Genomic DNA, 19,680 nt, shown 5'->3' on the forward strand with positions numbered 1-19,680 from the left:
ACTTACCACAGGGCAGGGAAATCTGACTACACAGCTCCTTCTAAAGAAAACATTCAGCCAGCAATGAAACAACTAAACGAAATATAGGAGCCACAGAATCTATGGCTTAACAACACCTCTTACAAAGGGCATGACTCAGAGAATGATGATGAGCATCCTTAAAAAAGGGTATGTTTCAAATTCATTTCAAAGTTCAGAGATTCATTTTTTATATACTCTAGAAAAAGTATAAAAGGAAGAGACCCTGTTTCTATTAATATCTTTATAAAATAGGTACTTGACACTTAGTATATATTCATGATGTATTGGCAGAATAAAATGAAAAAGCAGAAACAATTTATACAGGGAATAAAGTCTTGTTTCCATCATATATATCTTCAGATTTTATTTTGAGGTTCTATAAAAGTATTGTGTATTTAAACATTTCTGAAGAGAGATAAAAAAAATTCAGCTTTCATTTTCATTAAAATTAAATTGAAATGCTTTAGGTAGGCATGGATCCTGTGATTCTCTGATTTACTGTAAACTATAGCAGTCTTGACTGCATTGTTTGGGGGGGGATTACCATTGTTTCTGAGTCTCTCCAGGAGACTCTATTTCCCTTGTACACTTACTCCCCATTCCAGAAAAGTATTGGCATCTTTCATTTCTGTATGTCCTTTGAGTCTGTGTTGAGATACTTCCTTGTGATTACTATCTTTTTATTGAAAAAAAAAGTGCTCATTTTCCCCCTTTGTGCAGTCAGTTTCTCTTATTATTATTTTAAACTTGTGTGTGTGTGTGTGTGTGTGTGTGTGTGTGTGTGCGCACGCGCGTGTGGGGGGGGGAGGGAGGGGCAATAAATCTAGTTAGTGTTGCCCTCATGAGCATGGGTGAAATGTTACTTATTGGAGAATGAACAATTTACTTGGGCTACATCCCTGAAGAAAATGTATCTCTTTAGGCTAGTGGTTTTAACAGCCTGTTTTAGTCCTCTCCCAGGGCATGAATTTGATTGAATTAAACAAATCCTATCCTATTTTACTTTCAAAACAGCAACCACAGACAAAGATTTGAGGTCACATACTTTGATTTCCTTTCCTCTGTCTTTCCAAAAGACATAACAGTGTACAGTTGACTAAGACCTGGAATGCTTTAGAAGGATTTTTCTCAGGGCTGTTTTAATTGGAGAATGTCTTGCTTACCTAAGGAAGAACTCACATAATCCTAATTCTTTGTTTGGTAGACAACCAACAAAGAGCCACAAGAAAGAATTGGTGAGCATAAATATAGTAGTATATAAGACAGGGAATATATACCAATTAATTGGGTGCTTTAAGATTTTAAAATGTCACTGGTTGCACTGTGACAGCAACCTTTTCTCCATACTTCTGTAGAGAGAAGTGGTGTCTCTGCTATCCTTACTACTGCCTGGGATGTAGTTCATTCAGAATTATTTACATTTTCACATCTCAGATGGGTTTATAAAAACTGATTATCTCCTTTTCCCTGATACACATTGTTTGTTAAAGTGGTAGCGGAAACTCTACTTGCTCCTTACATCCTATCTGGGTGCAAAAGTCTCTTGCCTGCATTTCAAGGTTAAAGCCTAAGTCTTTGGTATCTAGCTCAGTAGTCTGAATTTGAATTGGGAGGACCTTGGAGGATTTTAATCAAGAGACTAGGGAACAATTCTAAATCACAGAGCTGGGAGTTGAATAGTGCATGGACATATATAATATGTAAAGTGTTTGAGGTGATAGTTGGTGTAACTAATAATCCTTGGTGTGTCTTGTTGCTCATGTTAGTTTTTATATTATTTTTTAGTAATTCACTCACAAACGTTATATGCATTGCTTTTGAAGTCTGTAATTATGTTTATTTTCTATATCAAGCTATCTCCTCGCACCTTGTAAACCCAGAACCATACTTAAATTTACAATTTAAATAAATGAGAAACAAAACAATCAGTGATCATTTTAAGACTGAGGGTATTAAAGGGTACATTGTGAAAAAATTAGCATGCAAAAGCAGCACAAAGCTAAATTATTTATTATGGAAAAATTAGTCAATCTAGTTACTCCCCTAAATTTTACATGAATAAAATATTACAGAAAATTTCCTTTTGGGTGATCAGTATATAGATCAGAAACTCCCCAAAGAAACTGAATTAATAAAGTTAACTCATTCTTTATTAATGCTCTAGGCATTTTAGCAACATGCAAAGTGAAATATCTACCTGAAAAATGACTTTAATGATAAGTTATTTCTTTGCCTTATGTACATAATGGAAAATTAGTTCAGGAAGAAAATCTCAAAGGGACAAAAAATAGCCAACTGTGAAATTTGCAAATACTTTCTTGGATTGGGTACAAATGCTATCCAGGCCAATACCAGGGATAAATTCTTTCTATCCTATTTACAACCTGATCTTGATTACTGAAGAGCTCATTTTCCAGTTTGTGAATTATCTAGGTCCTTGAGTCTTCTCTTCCCTCTGGCTGATTACCTCCCATTTCTCTGCTCATTAACATCTCTACCAAAAGGGGAGGAGTCCAGGTAAACAGAAAAAAAAAAGATCATATATTGGCAGTCCTAAATACTCTGATACTTGGTTAAAAGAACTAATAATTGCTTTTCAATTGGCAGTGGACATATACACAAACTTTTCACCCAGTCAAGAGCATAGCACAGCACAGCATAAAGATGAGACAATAGGATCAGAGTTTATAAATTGTCAAAATCATAACACTTATGGCTTGAGAAGTTTCTTAAGAAGTATTTGTCTTTATTTGGATATCAGATCCTTAATATGAACTGGAGGTGACAGTCTTGCCTGCCTCAATAAGTTACTGAGAAATGAATGGAAAGAAATACAGACTCAATTGGAAGCTGATAAGAGGCTCTGTGAAGCTGGTATACATTATCAGTCCTTGGATTTGTATATAAAATTCCTTTGAAAAGTTGTTTTCTTTTTCTTTCTTTTCTTTCCTATCTTCTTCCTTCCTTCCTTCATTCCTTCCTTTCTTTCTTTTTTAAATCAAGGCTTGCTTTCTAGAAAGGCTCATTATTTATTTTTCTATTGGCACGGGGTTTCGATTCTATTCCATGTACTGGCTTTGTGGGAACCTAGTCTGTTTGGATCCTCACCTTCCTATACCTGGATGGAGGCGGGAGGTCCTGGGACTTATCACAGGGCAGGGAACCCTGACTTCTCTTTGTACTGGAGATGGACAAGGAGGGGGATGGGTGGAGAGGGAGGAAAATGGGAGAAGGGGAGGAGTTGAATAAAAAGAAAAGAAAAAAATTATCCAAAAAAAAAACCCTTCTCTATTCTGATGTTGTGATAAAATGAAGAGTAGAGTGGTTGGAAGACCAGAGAAGCTCCAGTGCTGTCTTTCCTGGTGGGTTTGACTCAGTGACGCTTTCCTACCTGCAGATACTGAGAGGATTTTCCAGTAACGGACTTTGTATATATTATTTCCAGAATGTGTCTCATGCTAATGCGATTTGTTGTGGTAATTTTGCTTCTTTAAATAAAAACATAGCCCACAGATAGAATTTTGAGTCAAATGATGATGGTTTGTTATACATATTTAACTGTTCTATCAGAAAATTCCTTGTTTGTGATATTTGTCATCTTGCTCAGACACTAAACCAGTAGGCAAATGTCTCTCAAGACCAGGCTCCATTTAAATGGTTGATAGTGACCTGGATCATGCATGTAAGTCATAGGTACAGACTTGCATCTGACTTAAGTGGGATCAGTTACCTGTCCATACAAATGGGTTTAAATCAAAAGATTATTAAAATAAAGTGATTAGGGGGGACTTTTAAAATAGCAATTCATTAATGCTTAAAAAGTTATTCTAAAAGGATTTCAAGTAAATGTCTTAAATGACCTAAGGGGAGAGACATGACTTTATTCCATGTGAAAACAAAAATCATTGGAGAATATTTCTTGTGGGTACAAAGTAAAAAATGAAACACCTATTGGTGAAAAAGGAAACTAAAGAGGAGAAACTGTATCAACAACCTAACCCATAAGAAAAGAAAATAGAAGAAAGGAGAGGAGAGAAGGAAAGAAGAAAGAAAAAGGGAAGAAAAGGAGGACAGGAGGGGGTGGACAATGAGTTTATGGCAAAGCACAGCATGTAAGTGCAGGATTGTAGGTTGGCTGGTAACTTTGAGCTTGCCCCCTCAATTTCAACTCCATAAAAGAAAGGGGGAACTTTCTAAACCAAGTTTTAAAAGTTAACAGATTAATTGCTATAGAGATTAAGAAGAGATAAATATTCATGACTAGAGCAGAGAAGTAGAGAGGTAACTGCTAAAGTTTTACTTCACCCTTTCTCTTCCCAGATATCCCCGTTTCTTTGAAAAAAGTATCAGAATTGAGTTTAATTAGAAATTAAAACACAAAGATTACCAGATTGATATTAAAGCAAGTGGACTCATCAAACACACTTCTTGGCTTTTTACTTTTGACCTTGATCTACATTTGTTCTTATGTAGACCTGGTTCCTTTCATGAATTCCTTCAGATAAAGGAAAAGTCTGAATTCATTGTGTCTCCCCAGTCCTCTGGATTTCTTTCTAACTATTCGCCATGCTCAGTGCCATGCGTGCAAATCAGAGAGACACTATGCTTACCCAAAGGCAGTCTGATTACAAATAGATAGGGAACTTGCAAAAAGCCTGGATTGTAAGCAGTTAATACTTGCATAATGACTACTTTAAAGGTTTTGATGGATTGTTCTTAAGATTTTTCTCTTACTAAATGACATGAATGGTCAACGTTTTAATCTCTCACCAAGCCAAAGCTTAGAAACTCAACCAACATTTGTTATATTCCTTAATACCAGATGAGGTTGGTTTTAACTTCCTGAGCGTTCCTATGATGCAGCATCCGAGTGAGGATGCTGACCATGGGAAATAACTCCTGAGATACCCAGAGCAGCCTAGTAGCTTGACTGAGGAGACTGATTGATAGTAGGGTGTTTGAGTTTGATCAAGTTATAAATTAATCTTAAGACATATCTCATCAAAAGTACTCTTATTATTTTAAAGAATCTCTTTTTAAACTGATTATTTGATGAAGTATACTCCTACCCGCTGAGGATAGCCCTATCCTTAGAGCTGAGCTCCTGGACTGAATAAAGTGGAAAAAGTGACCCAAGCCAATGCTCTGGTCCCAAAGTGTGGATGCAGCATGACCAGTTATTTTAAGATCCTGGTGCCTGGCCCTGAGGACCATGATGATAGACTGTAGATTTGAGCTGTGAGCTGAAACAAACACTTTCTCCCTAGAGCTTCTCTGACAATATTTTATCATAGCAAAGGGAAAAGAAACATGGACTCAGACAGGTGTAATTTCTTTATAGTGTATGTAGTGGAGTTCCCCATCTCATTCTCTATATTAGAAATCTACACCTCTTTATTATTATTAATTCTGATGAGTCTTGCTAAAATTTTATTCATTTTGGTCTGCTCAAGCCAGGCTTGCCTTCATTGAATTTTTTTTCTTTCACTGATTCCCCCACACCCATTGATATTCAGTTTATTCTTTAATCACATTAAGTTTAAGTAATTTTCCCTCCTAGTTTTGAAAGGTAGAATTTGAGGTCATTAATTCAATATTTTCCTCTCATTCACTTATGCATTTGGTAGTGTAGTTTTCCTCATGAGTTATTCCTGCAAGGCATATGACAAATTTAGGCATATTTTAATTTTACTTACTTCAAAATACTTTCTAATTTCATTTTTTCTTGATATACGAGTTAAGAGTGCATTTTTCCCTTTAACAGTTAGTTTGAGTATTTTCAAAATACTTTTGTTTCAATTGTGAATTCAATTATTTCATCATCAGAATATATATTTTGTATGACTTAAATTATTCTAGAAACATTGGAACTTCTTAGGGGGACTAGAATATGACCTATCTTTCTAAATGCCCCACAGTTAAAACCAAACAAATTGCCTGGACAAGGTTTAAAACCAAACAAACGAATTGTGTTTTATTAACACTGAGTGGCATGTTCCAAAAACATTAATTAGGTAAGTTGAATGATAGTATTTTCCAAATCTAATAGTTTCATTTTATTAATTACTGATATCAAGGTAATAGCCATCAAAGTGTAATTACAGGTTTTCCCATTGTTACTGAAAGGCTATATTGGTTTTTACTTCATGTATCTTTCAGTTCTGTTATGACAATTATAAACAGTGCTGTTATGGCCTGCTATGGATAAATTGATCCTTTACCATGACAACCTGATCTTTTTGCTGGGTTGGTTTGGGTAATATGCTTGCTTTGGCATCTGTTTTATCTGCTATTAATGAAATATTTTTTATTAAAGTTGACATGAAGTGTAATAACAATGCCTTTGATATAAATCATATTTGAATTCTTTACTTAAAATCATATCATAAATATAGTTGTGTCTTGCTCTTATGTCTAGTCTTTTAAATCTCTGCTTCTTAATTGAGGTGTTTAGGCTGTTTATCTTTTCAATGAACAGAGACTGTGAGCTCTCTGCCTGAATGATCAGGCTTAACTCTATCATCTTTCTCTAAACTTTAGTTTTCTTTTTCTTCCCTCACCACTTCACACTAGTCCCCTTTCTTCTTCACATGTCTTAAAGAACTTTATCCTGATTTTACTGTTTAGATAGAGTCTCACACTGTAGCTCAGATTGACTGGAACTCGTGGTGTATCCCAAGATGTCTTCAAAATCACAGCAATTTCGTGACCCAGCTGTCCTGTGTTGAGATCATAAGCGTGAGCTACCACACCTGATTTATCTGTGTTCTTGTTTCCTTTTATCTGTCTTTTTTTTGTAATGAGTGGATCATTTTATGTCTTCTTTTAGCTTTTTATCTCTAATTCTTTATCTCTACTTCCACATTACTCTCCCACTCTACCCTTCCTTTCTCATTTTATATTTTACATTTTATATCTTTAAGTTTGCCATTCTTTTGATATGTCTTAGAGGTTGTTTATGTCTTCCATCATATTTACTATACAATTCACAGCAGCTTTATTTCTGGGAGATTTAATATTTTATCTGTCTTCTATTTCTTAGCCTTTGACTATTTGGAACATAGTTTTAATAATAATTCTTTCTGGCCATTTCTGAGATGGCTTATATCAATTGATTTTCCTTTGATTATAGGAACATCTTATTTCTTACATAGCAAGTGAATTTTATTGGCTGTAAGTCACTATGAATTTTATCTTGGTTGGACTGGGATATTTCTATATTCCTCAAAATGTTTTCAAGTTTTGTTTTCAGTTGATAATTTCAGCCAGGCAAATAACTCTGCAATGCTCAGTTGGGAAATTCTCCTATGTTCTCCCCACTGGTTTCCATTGATGGAGCTTTCCAATTTGTTGTTAATTCCAAGTCTACTGAAACAAAGTCTTTGTTCTCCACCCTATCAAACAGTTCCTCTCTATAGATTGTTTGATTCACATATAACAAACTAGATTATACTCTGCTATATATTGTGTGTGGGACTCCTGTGTAAATTTCTGACAACTCTGTTCTCTCTTAGTCTTTCCTGTCTTGTTCGCTATCTTATGAACTCTAGTCGGTTTGTTCTCTGATTCCTCAGCTCTGTCTCAGTTCATTTTCACAAATTCTCGGTAGCAGGGCAGAATTTTCTTTTTTATTTCAGTGATGACTGTCTTGACTGTATAATGTTCTGGGTCTTAAAACCCATTGTTATGTTTCATTTTTGTTGTTTCACTTGGGAAAGTAAGCCAGGTTTTTATTACTCTAACTAGCAGAAGCTTTCTTTTAAGAATCTAGAGACATCTATCTCAAGAAAACATTTGGTCACCGCCACAGCCGCTCCGCACAGTCATCACACTCTCAAGTCAAAGCCTGTGAAGCAGAACAACCAGTCTGCCTCTTAAGATGTCCAAAAAGAGTCTTGATGGGGAAAACCTTGTTAGCCAATAATCTCTAAAAGGAGGAACATAGTTTAGGCATGGCTTTCTAGAACCAGGAGATAAAAACCTGTGCACCTCTTAGATATTCTCTCTGTTTACAGTTTCCTTTGTGGTTAAGCATAGCCTGGATCTTCCATTGTTGTGGCATGAGTTTTCCTCTTATAATAAATAAAATATATTTGTCTATCTTTAAGCTATCCTGGTTATTTCCATATCTAGGTAAGAGCAACCGAGTCTCACTATGTAGCCCAGAGGGCTCAAACTTGCAATCCTCTTACTTCAGCTTCCCAAGTGCTAAGGTTACCAGCCCAGTTCAGTCTTTAATTTCTTTTCATATGGATACCTATTTAAGAATAATATTTTATATAAACCAGTTCATATAAATTTTGAAAATAGTTTTCACTATATATTTTAAGTGCCGCAACTCTGCTGTTACATTTGCCTTATCAAATATCTCTTGTACAGTCTACTGAGGAAATTACTAGATTGAAGTGGAATAAAAGTTAATGCCAAGAGCATTTCATGGACTATAATACGTGGTAGTGAATAACTGCAGGGTGTCCGAATGCCATGCATAAGACCTCAGTTAGTTTTTAATAACGACCTCTGAGAATAAGTATTACCGCCTCACACCGGTAGCGACTGAGGTTGATAGTGTGGCTCAATGGCAAGTGAGTTAAAGGCTGTTTCCATCCTTTCCATACTGACCGTGAGCTCTCTGCCTTTGTCAACTACAGGGATGTCAAACACAACTGAGTTCTGCTGGGATAACAGGATACACACTCTTCTACCTCCACTTTCAAAATTCCCATTTCTATTATAACTCATATCTATTTTATACACTAGAGTGCTTAAAAATCCAGTGAGATGTTTGCTAATCTGAGGTCAGATTCATCCAGAAGTTAGATAAAAGAAGAAGGCTGAGAAATACCCATATCCTGAGGAATTTATAAACAGTATTAAGAAATTACTGTGGTGTGAACAAGGACCCACTTCCAAGGGACCCACCAGCCTGACCTTCGGGAGCTGTTTCAGCAGTCTCTTAATTTATCACTTATTAATCAGTTTGTAGAAATGGATAGAAATAGACTTGACGAGCTCAGAAAACTCCCGATGGAGCTGAAGTGGAACAAATTAGAGAGGGCCTATCCCATAACTTTTTCTTGACAAATTGATTGAGTTACAAAAGTTCCCCGCCCACTATTGAAAGTTAGTCACATTTTTTTTTTTTTAAACCAGGCTTGCATCGGGTGAGTCAGCCTTCTTGGACCCTGTAAGGAGCCCCTACTGAGGCTGCTGAATAACAGGACTCCTCAGAAGAAGCAAGGAGCATTCTATTTGTTCGAATAGGATTTGTAGTCTGACTCCATCTCCATCTAGCTAGTATTAGCATTTCTGGATAGAGGATTTAATAGAAGGCCTGGGAACTACATAAACCTAAGTCGAACTGAGTTGTTAACATTTCCTACAGGAGCAGATAAACTGCAGAGCAAAAGAACTGGGCTAGCCAGTGTTTAGAGCAGGGACTAAAGTCCTAAAGCCATAGTCACGACTGTCTGATTACAGAAGTTCTTTGTTCGGTAAAAATATTCTTTCTTTTCTTTCCTTTTCTGTTTTTGTAAAGTCTAGGCTTGAGAGTGTACATTTGTGGGAGTAGTTAAGGAATACTTGTAATAACAGTAATGGTCATTTTTATGTGCTAATTTTAATCCATTAATTATTATTTATGTGTATGTGTGAGTGCACGTACGAGCTCCTGTCTATGCAGTTGCCAGTGGATCTAGGTGTTAGATTCCCTGAGACTAAATTTACATATGATTGTGAGCCAGTCTGTGTGTGCTGGGAGCTGAACCTTGGTCCTCTAGAAGAGCAGTCTCCAGGCTCCATCACTGCGCTGTTTCTCCAGCTCTCCCAGTGTTTTAGGGCTGAAAACAATGCCACCTGTTTTAGTTTGGGCAGAAACAAAAGCAGGAACCTGGAGGCAAGAATTGAAACATGACCATGGAGGAATAGTTCCTACTGGCTTGTATCACCTACTCCTGGGTTACTCAGCTACCATTATTATACAACCGAGAAGGACCACCTTTCCATGGATGGTACTACCCACGGTAAGCTAAGTCCTCATACATCAATCATTAATCAAGAAAATGCTCCACACATGTGCCTACAGACAAATCTGGTAGAGGAAATTCCGCAAGTGATCTCCCCTCTTTCCAGATGGCTCTAGATTATGTAAAGTTGACAAAAAACAAACAAACAAGCAAGCAAGCAAACAAACAAACAAACAAAAAAAAAACAGAACAAAGCAAAGATGCATACCTCCCCCAAGATATAATGGGAAGATTGTTAGTTCTTCTGCCTCACACACTGGCACTGGCAAAGGAGAGGAATGTATCATTTCTTTGCTCTTCTGATTTGCATGTCATAAATGTACAACTATATGAAACTCAGTTCCAAATGAAGAGAAAACTATCTTAGTAAAGAGTTCTAATGAGGGAATTTCACATATCCATAAATAATGCTGATTCTACATGTAGCACAATCATCCAATGAGCTTTATAAAAAGTATAGACTCTTTAGATATGTAGCTTTGGAGCCTGTCCTGGAACTAGCTCTTGTAGACCAGGCTGGCCTCGAACTCACAGAGACCTGCCTGCCTCTGCATCCCATTTACACACAGACAGATATATATACACACACACACACGTGTACACACACACTCATTGTGCCCACACCATAATTTCTGAAATGATGGTTGAGCTCATACAGGAGTGAATCACATTCTTTCCTTCAGTTGCCCAAGTGACTCTAAAGTGCAATTGAAATTGAATTCTTAGTCCCAGTTCTCCAGAATCCTTCCATTTTCAGGTATATATGGCCTAAAAGTAGAATGAAGGTGTCTGGAGGAACAAGGGGAACTTAGAGGAAGTAAGGAAGAAAAGAGCTGGAAGGATAGGAGAAGGACTGAGGCTCAATGAAGGGTACACGCTTGTTTAAAATTTTGAAAAGATAAAACAGTTAAAACTTATGCCTTTATCTTTTACCTTATTTTCACTTTGTACATGTTTGTGGTACATGTGTGTGCACACACATGTGGAGAATGTGCATACTCATGCAAGGATGTGTGGAGCACGGAGGTGCCTGTCAGCAGTCTTCCTCTGTGGCTTTCTACCTTACTTTTTGAGGTAGGAGGTCTCTCATTCAACCCAGAACCCAAATTAGCTAGAACAGACATCCAGTTCTGGGAACAGCCTGTCTCCCCCTCATGGCCGCCATGGTGCCAGGACGTGGGTTATACTTGTGCATCACAATGCCTGGCTTTGCATGTCTGTGCAGGAAACTGAACTGAGGTCCTCAGGCTGGCACAGTAAGCACTTTTCCCACCGATCCCCCTAGGCGGCCTCCTCTATCTCTGATTTTCAAAAAGAGATGTGGTTTGAACATTTCACTTCTGCATAGTCATGATCTTTCATAACCTTAAGAATTTTGAATTATGCCCTTATTATCCAGAAGAAGTTTTTCCTTGGTGGAAGGCATCTCCGGTACACACGGAAGAATAAGAATTAGCATTTAGAGGCTACTGGCCAGCAACACTTCCTAGAATGAGGATGGAGAGCATCTTCTTTAGAGTCATTGTGAACTTACTCGTGTGTAGAGCCATTAGCTGAGAGATAGCATCACCATCAATGAAGATGAGGTAGCAAAGTAGTGAAAGAATATTTACAAAGCCACTGTCCCTCCTCTGTCAATGTCTCCACAAAGTCCTCATCCTTGTCTGCTTTGTCTTTACCAGTAGATAGCCACCGCAGAATGTCCGCCTTCCTCTAATTTCTAGTTGCCCAGAATGATACAAGAGTATCTTTCTTTGCTAAGCAACTACATTCAATCAAATTGCGGCAAGTACTTTTTTGTTTTTGTTTTTTGGTCTTTTTTTTTCTTTTTAAGCCTAAAATATGCCTGTTCTCAGCTTCTGTAATGCCAGTGAAAAGATTCACTTTAAACTGATTTCTGTAAGCCCTAATTATACAGTATATTTCATAATAAGCTTTGCAAAATCTCAGCTTACGAACAAAAACTCCGTTAGTAATAGCTTGTCACTACAATGATCCATGTGCCAAATTTAATTCACAGATAAATATAAAGGAAAATTTGGGAGCCAAGCAGGTCTAGCTTGAAGGTGGGCGCTATTACAGCCTGAGTTCAAGTATCCCTCACAGAACCTTCCAGAGGCTTCTTACCTTTAAATTCGTGATGCTCAGTCGCTGTCTCCTCTGATTCATAAGCAACTGTAGTCTCCCCTTCAGAAACAGACCCTAGCTGCAGATATTAGCTGCCTGCATCTTCTCGCACAATTTCATTTTCAGAAAACTCTGCCCTGGCTTAGAAGCTGCCACAGTGGGTTGAATTATCCAATCTCTGTCATTAAAGGTGGCAGCCACACACTTGAGAATGGTGTGGGGAAACTCCAGTGAGAGTGATAATTAAAGTTGGAAGAAGAAGGGTCACCTCCTTTCACTCAGCTCATTGGCTTTGGCATCAGAATAATTCCGAAACAGTGGGGGAGATGTTCCTCTCAGCATGGCAGTATCTGGGTGCATGCGTGCGTTTTCCACGGGTTCAAATGAGAATGCCACTTTAATTGTGTTTAAAGTGTTATTTTTGGTATGGGGAGTAAAAAACGGTAAAAATAAATTCTAAGAATACAGAGCAAAGACTAATAAGTATAATCTAAATGGGAAAAGAATTGGGGGAAAATGTCATGCGTCATTTTTTCAAATACACAAAAGCTTTATAAGAGAAGAGCATTGTTGTCAGGATAGTCTGATGTTTAAATGTGCCTCTTCTTTCTTCTTGGCCGTGGGATCAAAAAGCCATGCGCTTTAACCCAGTTTTCCCCTCCTTGATTGTCAATTCTCAGTGGCCATTAGTATCACAACTTATTCCTGCCTCAGAAAAAGCAGTATCATGTGAGTTTAAGAAAGTCACTGCCGGGCATTGCTTTCTGAACTAAAATATTTTTGTTTGGTTGGTTGTTCATTTTTACCAGAAACGGCAATCTCATTCGACAGTGAAGCAGTTTGGGGGAACATATTTATTTCATACTGTTTTATATGTTATGTTAGAAAGTAATACCGACTTTTTAAGAGCAATCCCAGGCAGGTACACTGACGATGCTAATATACAGAGGAGTGGATGGTAAAAACAAAGTTCAAATTTCAACTCCAGGATATTCAATTCATATTCATATTCAATCCTAAGGAAGATCCCCTACTTTTGTGGGCACCAGTTTCCTCCACTATGGACGTGGGCGTGTAATAGTATCTATTTTAGGAAGATGCTGAAGAACCCAGCAAGTTTAAAATACACAAATTTTTTATAACAATGTCTGGTGCAGTATAAGCAAATCTTAAGCACCTACCCACCACTGTGATGAAAATGAAATGTTCAAAACCTAGCAGAGTAGTCACTACTACAGACCTAGTTACGGTACTTATTAATATTTTTGTTTTAACAGTTGAGTCTCTTGCTCTCAGCTATCTAAGGAAAAGTTTCCTAAAATGATAAGGCTCCTATAGAAAACAAACACTTGGTATCTTTCTTGCCAAAACTTAACTGTATCACAGGAGAAAAAATTACAACATCAGGCTCCCAACCAGAGGAACTCCTAATGAGCAGACACTTAAGATTTCTGATTGGTGCCCATAGTTCCATTCACATCTGAAGGACTGTGTTGAAGAAGACAAATCATGCCTGTCCTACATGTCTGTATTTTGGTTCAGTGTAAGAGAGAACCCAGAAGCAGCCAAGCTACCTGAAAGAACACTTCTGGGTCGGCTGAGCAACTGCATGTTTGTTTTGGAAGACTGATTTTTCAGGTTATAGGGAACCATTTGTGAATTCCATTAAATTCAAAAGTATTTAAATATTTAAAAATATATATTATGAGAGCATGTGATATGTGCTCCCTTTTGTCCCTGTGGAAAATATATTCTGTAGCATAAACACACACGCACACACATACACACACAGCTGGATACTTCAGGCTCCATTCACCACAGCTCATTGAAAGAATAATAGAGACACAAAAGGGCAGGCATAGAGACAGGGAGTGGGAGAATGAATGAATGATAACGAGAATAACCTCAACTAGACTACTAAAGAGAAAATATTCCTCATTACATGTAAATCTGATTTTACTGCAAGGATGCTGTGTGCTTCCTTAAGAAAAAAGCTTTCTACAAAACATAGCGAGTTCATTTAGTATAAGGCTGTTAAAATTATTTGGCAAATTATCTCCCACTGAAAAAAATATAAATAACCTACATAAGATATTCTGTTTCCGTCTTAGCTTTATATTTACAATGATTTATAGCCTGCAATTTCTCCCTAAGGTCATCACCTTCATAAATACCAGCCACACATGATGAAAACCAACTCAGTAAAATGGGTATTTCATTCCTCTTTCTTCTGCTTATGTCAAGGCTTCTTCCATGCACACAGTGCCCATTTATAACAAAACCTCACACGGGAGGGATTTTATGAGTTCCCCAGCTTTCTTTCGTTATCTTTCTATGCATCAGCCAAGCAACTGGCAGATTCTTTAATAAAATATATTATATGCATTAATATTTATAAGCCTATGAATTGGATGTTTAAATAAACATTCAGCAACTCATGCCCGTTCTCTTGTTTTAGATGTTAAATCACACTTACATTGTCCGGGAAGTCAGCCTTTAGTTCGGTGACACTGTGACACCAATATGCAGCTGTTTTCTCACTGATGAGCTCAATGTTGAGGAAAGAGCTTTGTCCAGGGCCGTACATGGGGCCAGAAGTGGTCCCCCGAATGATTCTAGGCGAGACGTTTGTCACTATGTCCTAATGAAAGAGAAAACATATTGAGTCTCTGTTCCACAAAGAAAACCTGCGATCTTTATTATATACTCATTTCCATGTGACAATATTTTACTAAGTCTCTTCTCATATTTTTCCAGATGAGATTTTAACATGCTTTAAATTACAGTTGAGCATATGCTATTTCCAAAAGAAATGGTAGAATAAACTATTTTCTAGCTTTTGATAACTTCCTACAGTCCTTGCTTGTACTAGTAGGAAAGAAAAAACCTTTTAATTAAATAATTTCATGCTGGTTTTGGGTGTACATATTTTAGTTTGTTTGCAGTTTTAAAAAATAAATAAATAAAACATTAGAATTCCATGTAAGTCTATGTAATCTAATCATCAACTCCAGTAAGAATTAATGTTTAAAGACAAAATGTATAATTTTCTTAAAATGTTATTTAAATGCAAATCAACTAGGAAAAATATATTATTATTACTAGCTCATTAAACTTTAACACATATTCTAAAAAATTAACTATATCAAATTACCTGTACATATGTATAAATATGTGTACCTATGCATATAAATACATATATATTTATATTCTCATAGGATATATATATATACATATACATATGTGAGTATTTGTACTCCCATTCAATTTGAAGATAGCTTCCCTTCCCAAGATTGAAATGAGGTTATCAATAACTTCCTGATAAATATAAACAGTAAAATTAACTTGCTTGTTAAGTGTAATTACCAATCCCAGGCTGCTTCTAAATCAGTATTAGCAAAGAAGAATAACATTCATCCATTACTTAAAACTAAAAAGAAACAAAGAAGGAAAAAATGTTTCTATTGCCAACTTCCAATTAAAATTAATTTTGAATAAAGGTCATTTAGTTAAGGATTTATCAGAATTAGTCTTTTAAGTACCCCTCCTCACCATCTTGTCACTTTTAGTGAGATAACATGAACCCCCATTAGTATATAGCAATTAAGGTCAATTTACATATTTTAATTAAGAACCACCCCATATAAAACAATTAGTGTAATAGGCATACTAACTGGATTTCATAACATTTGGACGTTTTTCCAACTAGATAGACAGGAAACCTTAATTAGCATTAATTAGTGCTGATCTGCATATGTTTGATAAGGCATACCCTTGCCACAAAAGATTATTTATTCCTGAATGTGCCAAATGCTACAGTTGCAGAGGATAAAAGACTTTTCTTCACATTGCATGTTAATTTCTGTTAATTTACATTCACTTTTACATCCGAATTAGTGTATTATAAAATAAATGGTATAAATGTTACAAAAGCCTCCTTAAATATGTACATTTTAACTTATAGGAATTATGCCAGTTAAATTTTGACTAATTAAGCCATTCCATTTCTATTGTGTTTGTGCACAATATCACCAACCTCGCTTTGATTTGCTGTTGAAAAACCCTGTTACACAATCAGAAACGCTAAGATGACAAATAGAATCACTCCAGGAAGCTCTAGCAGACGGGACACATTTCCATCCTGGCAAATGTTCCACTGTGCATGCAGCCTCCCCGGGGGTGGCTCTGTATGCCTCTACAGCGCTGTTGTGCTGCCAGGGTCAGAAAAGACATTTCGAGAAGTGTCTCCTTTCATGGCCCTGGTTTTTCTATCTGTTCCAGGTTTCAGATTTCCCACGTTGTCGTTGCTGAGGTCCTTCTTTCTTTACCCACTGTTCTAAATGCTTTCTCTTGGATAAATCCAACCCACATAACAACCTGTTCCTGCACAGAGTCCTTGGCCAATGAGGTCAACAGATTCAATTCAGGTCATCAAAGTGAGTCAAGATAGAAAGATTGGAAAGGAGCCTCTTTAGAGCCTGATTAAAGTCTCCCACACACTAAGAGTAGATGAAGTCCTGCACAATTGAAAAGTTGCTGTGAAGATTGCCTCCAAAGAGGTGATATAAATTTTGCATAGAGGTAATTCAAATATTAAAAAAGCTAAAAGAGTTAGCATATATAGCTTCAAGTGTCGCTTTTTCTCTTTCAGCAGCCATGGGCTTGCAGTCTTCTGGGAATATTAGTAGCAAAGCTCTGAAACTCTTTCAAAGTAAAAACAACTTAACCCTCTTGTAAAGCCCTCTTGTCCTAAGGTTTCATCTTATTATCACATGGAAACCTAGCCAATGGACCTCAGAAAACAAACTATGCCATGGTCTCATTTACCACAAAGAAGAATGGGAAATGAGGGACACAGAAAGGCAGGGAGGGAGCGGGAAAAGGAGAGAAGGGGGAATGGAGAAGAAGAGAGGGAGAGATAGAGAGACAGAGAAGTTTCTTAGCAATCTTGGAGCTACAATTTCAGGTACTACCACAAGTTAAATGATAAAGACTCCCATAGGTCCATATATTTTAATATTTGGTCCCCAGTTGGTAGAATGACTTAGGCAGGAATAAGAGGTGTGGTCTTGCTAGAAAGGTGTGTCATTGGGAGTGGGCTCTGAGTTTTCCAAAGCACACCACAGGCTTCCTCTCCCTTCCTCCTTCCTTTGCTCCCTCCCTGCCCCCTCTCTCCATGCCTCCCTGATGCCATGCTTCCCACCATGTTGGTAATAGACTCACCCTCTAAATCTATAAGCAAACCTCCAACTAAATACTTGATTTTATAAATTGCCTTAATCATGATGTCTCTTCACAACAATAGAACAGTAAGACCCTGTTGGGAATATGTCCATTCCTTAACACAAACAATGATAGATTCTTTACAGTACTATAGATAGTTACGGTGTAGAATTTGTCAATATATGTGACTGAGTAACTTTAGGTCAGTAATTAAAAAGCAAAAACAACAACAAAATGCTTTTCTCAAATTGAGCTGTCCTTGCAACTAATTTGCTGAAAACTTCCTCTGCAGATTGAGACATTTTAGAATTTTCAAAGTGACAGATGAATGAAAATAGGAATCCAGCTAATTTTCCTTGGTTATATGAGTAGATTGAGAGTTGCAATGACTGGGCAATAACTCACTAAAACTTTTGACTTGGGATAACCAGAAGTTTTGTATCATTTCATAAGAAAATAATTTACTTTAACTTCTAATAGCTAAAACATATTGGTATTGCTTAGGGGGATTAATAGAATAAACATGGGCCAGGCATGCTTATACTAGATACAAGTCCATTCTCTATACATGATGATAAATTATCATGGTCCTGATATTCAGTGCATTAACATTGTTAAGTTTTTCAAAAATAGATGCTTATGGAGGAGGAAATGAAAAGAGAGATGCTAGTTTTATGTGCTAATGGAACCACTATTGTAAAACCGAGTGTTAGCATGCTCTTAGCCATTGAGGTGATGATAGTGGGTTTTCAGCGTGTTTTTTTTTTTTTCAGCATAAGTTTTGATGCTGAACAGCCTGATCATATCTGTTGAAGTTCATTTACTTGACTTCTCTGGACCTAAAAAAGGATTATACTGTTTCCATGGCTACTCCCGAATAAAGATAATCACAATGGCCTCAAGAGTAGAAAAAGAAAATTTAGAAGAGACTAGCCAGAGAACTAGGCTCCAATGACATTGAACAAAATAAAAAACTAAAATGTTCAGATAAAATCACATCTGGGTCTGCCAGTATTGGATAGATTTTATAAATGGTACTAAATGAAAAGGGCAGTCTACAAAAAATGAATACAGGATAGTTCACAGAAGGACAACAACCACTAACTATAGTGTTCAGTGATGCACAATGACATGTAAAATTTTAACCCTTCTACTGAAGGGTATACTGAAAATGTAGAAGAGGGATTGTCTCTCTGGATACACAGAATCCATTTTCAATAAACCATCTTTTCCATCTGAGTGTCTTACATAAAGAGCCTTCAAAATCTGAAACAGTAATGGGGCTTCCTGTGTACAACGGGAAGACGTTTCTACGTGGAAAACACAGAGAGAATAGCAATCTTATCTCACAAATGTTAGGTAAATTATTAAAGCAGCAGTGTAGTTTTTATTTTAGAAATAATAATTAATAACACAGGGATGCATCTTACAGATCTTTACATATATCAGAGCTGGTCATCATTCTATTACCATGTGTGCAAGGATGAAAGACAGAAATTAGTCGTTTTCCTCAGTTGCACTGCCACTGAGCATCCTAGCTAAGATTAGCTCTCAAGTGTACAGGCGGGGAAGAATAATAATAACCGCGATTACTAATACATGACGTATGCAACAATGAGTAGAATTTTTTGAGAAAAGAAATCAATTTGAATATGTTAACTATTGAAAACCGAAGTGCAGTACTTCAAAAACATAGAAAATAACCATATCTCAGGAAAATTTTCTGTTATCTAACTGCTTCAATTCTAATTGCTTTCACTATCCTCTCCTCTCCCTACCTCTCCCTGTCTCCTCCTTGTACCCCATTTCTACCCTTCCCCTAATTCTTTCCTTTTCCCTGAAGCTGTCCCCTGCCTCCATGTAAATGGTGGATACAGAATGAGCTTTCTCTGCCCCTGTGCACGCGGTGGACACAGAATGCGCTTTTCCTGCCTCCATATAAATGGTGGACCCAGGATAGGCTCTCTCTGCCTCCATGCATATCGTCAACACATAATGGTCTCTCTTTGCCTCCATGCACACGGTGAACACAGAATATGGTCTCTCTCTGTCTTCGTGCACATGGTGCACATATAATGGACACCCTCTCAGCTCCTGTGTACCTTTTGGGTACAGAATGAGCTCTGAGTTTATAGGTTACAGGTATAGCCTCTTCCTAAACATGGGACCTTTGATATCAAATGTTAACCCTTATGCCCAAAAAGAGTTAACTTGAACTGGATATGCTACTTCTGCTTGGTTGCCCTTTCCTGCAGGGCAGAATTAATTAAGGTTCATGTAGATG

The 19,680-nt window shown here is 37.1% G+C and overlaps 1 protein-coding gene across 1 annotated transcript in view; it reads right to left on the minus strand.

Annotated features, from left to right (window-relative positions):
• The window catches only part of Dpyd (dihydropyrimidine dehydrogenase), a 755,789-nt gene that overhangs the window by 297,864 nt on the left and 438,245 nt on the right, over positions 1 to 19,680 (minus strand). Inside the window, exon 14 of the mRNA XM_041647856.1 lies at positions 14,650 to 14,814. Coding sequence (XP_041503790.1) covers positions 14,650 to 14,814 — 165 coding nt within the window. The remainder of the gene's footprint in view (positions 1 to 14,649; positions 14,815 to 19,680) is intronic.

The sequence above is a fragment of the Microtus oregoni genome, unplaced genomic scaffold, assembly GCF_018167655.1.
Source record: "Microtus oregoni isolate MIOR12 unplaced genomic scaffold, Mior012 000000F_ref0000247, whole genome shotgun sequence".
In the NCBI taxonomy this organism is placed as follows: domain Eukaryota; kingdom Metazoa; phylum Chordata; class Mammalia; order Rodentia; family Cricetidae; genus Microtus; species Microtus oregoni.